We start from the raw sequence: 1,971 nt of genomic DNA, 5'->3' as shown, positions 1-1,971 counted from the left end.
TTCTTCTTCTTCTTCTTCTTCTTCTTCTTCTTCTTCTTCTTCTTCTTCTTCTTCTTCTTCTTCTTCTTCTTCTTCTTCTTCTTCTTCTTCTTCTTCTTCTTCTTCTCTCCTTTCCTTTCCTCTCCCCCACAACAGACACCCTGTGAGGCAGGTGGGGCTGAGAGAACCCTGACAGAAACTGCTCTTTTTCAAGAACAGCTCTTGTCAGAACTACGGCTTGCCCAAGGTCATCTGGCAGGTGCAAATGGAGGAGTGGGTAATCAAACCCGGTCCTCCCAGATTAGAGTCCACTCACTTAACCACAACACCAAAGCTGGAGAGCCAGTCTGTTCTGGATCTCTTTTTGCAGCCATGCCGTCACTGATCCAGGGTGGCTTACCAACCCAAGAACGGCCTTGCCTGGTCACCTCATCCCTGTTCTTTGCAGGAATCCCCAAGAGGGACCAGTGCTCAGCACGCCGAGGGCCTGCCAATGGGCCACAAACCCCCCCCCCCGTGTCAAATGTTTACAGGAGAAGAGGAAACGCAGCTGCTCTGCTTTGCCCAAACTTCTGAGTTCAGGAAAACACAATCCAGGATGGGAAAGAGAGTAGAGTCCGGTTGGGGGTCCTTCTGGAGGGAGAAAAATGGGCCGGGAGGGGTCTTGGGCAGAGATCCGGGACTCCTGGGTTCTCTTGGGGGAGAAGGCACTCCACGCTTTAGTAGGACACAACAAACACTAAGGCAGCAACAGTCTGACTGAGGAATGGCGATGACGGAATATATAGCCCCCTTCCTTACTCTCTGGGGTCGTTTTCACCTGGTCCAGGGCTTTGTGAAGAGAAGCCGATTCCTGAAACAGATCAAGACGGGATACATTGATGCTTCGGCATCCGGGCAGATCCCCCCCAGAGTCTCTGGGAAAGCGGATTTCCAGGAGTCCCTCACTGGCATCACAGTGACCAACCTCTTCCCCACCCTCCAGAAAACTCATCTGAGTGCCCTTAAACCCAGCAAGGGCCAGACAGCATCCTTACACAGGTGACTGAAAAGGACTCGCCGGACCACAAGTGCGAACCTTCGGCTTGCCTATCAGATCTTCAGGGAATGTTTTCCAGAGAATCGTAAAGGTCTTACGAAATAGGCAGCCTAGCCCATCCAAATAAATGTCTGTCCGTCCAGCACACTTTTATCGCCTCCTTCCTCCAAGGAGTTTATGCCATAATCCTATTTCACTCTCACAACAACCCTGTGAGGTAGGTTAGGCTGAGTGAGTGAGTCACGCAGCGAGCTTTACAGCAGAAACGGAGATTTGCATCTGGGCCTCTTAGCCCAACCACTCTTCCCCCCCCCCGTTGCCCACCCACCCAGACCAAAAACAAACCAGAATCTGGAGGGGGGGGCAAATTCATCTATTGGTCCGCCTTTCAGCCTCCTCTGCCCTCCCTGTCTCCTCTGTTCTGGGGTTCTAACCTCCCCCCCCCCAACAGCTTCTCACCCTAATAAGCCGCACGACGGCCTTGAGGTCTTTCAGGGCCCAGGGGCGGATGATGTAGCTCATGGCTCCAGGGCGCCTTCTCGCTTCCACTCTGCTGCCTGCCCAGGGAACTCTGACCCTTCTCCGAGGACTCCTGTGTCCGTTTTCTGCTTGGTTGCACCCGTGCACCCGTGGGGGGTGGAGAAGGGGACTGTGGTCTGGTCAGCAGGGAAGGAGGGAAACGGTGATCCAGAAGTAGGGAGGGAGCTGGAAGAGTAAACCAGCCAAGGAACAGTCTTGGAACTCTTTGACTGAAGGTTTTTTGGAAGGCAGTAAGGATATTTTGCTAGCAAACCATTAGAGGAAACAGGTGATGGGTCAATGACTTGGTGCCAGCAGATTTTCTTTGGGTCAGTACCCCTTTGCTCTATCACTCTGGTGCCAGCCTCTTCCTTGGTAAACCTGGCTGTGCCAGGTCTCGCTGGTCCCATTCCTTGCCCGCTCCTCAGATTGGC

The 1,971-nt window shown here is 53.2% G+C and overlaps 1 protein-coding gene across 1 annotated transcript in view; it reads right to left on the bottom strand.

Annotated features, from left to right (window-relative positions):
- The window catches only part of LOC107118075 (diamine acetyltransferase 2-like), a 5,547-nt gene extending 4,007 nt beyond the window's left edge, over nt 1–1,540 (bottom strand). Inside the window, exons 1-2 of the mRNA XM_015420315.1 lie at nt 1,478–1,540; nt 781–832 (exon numbers count right to left, since the gene is read on the bottom strand). Of these exons, the coding sequence (XP_015275801.1) occupies nt 781–832; nt 1,478–1,540 (115 nt within the window). The remainder of the gene's footprint in view (nt 1–780; nt 833–1,477) is intronic.
- Nucleotides 1,541–1,971: the final 431 nt, after the last annotated feature.

Source organism: Gekko japonicus, unplaced genomic scaffold (assembly GCF_001447785.1).
Source record: "Gekko japonicus isolate JY-2015 unplaced genomic scaffold, Gekko_japonicus_V1.1 scaffold336, whole genome shotgun sequence".
In the NCBI taxonomy this organism is placed as follows: Eukaryota; Metazoa; Chordata; class Lepidosauria; order Squamata; family Gekkonidae; genus Gekko; species Gekko japonicus.
Note: the sequence above shows the minus strand (reverse complement) of the source record. Positions and strands in the feature narration are given on the sequence as shown.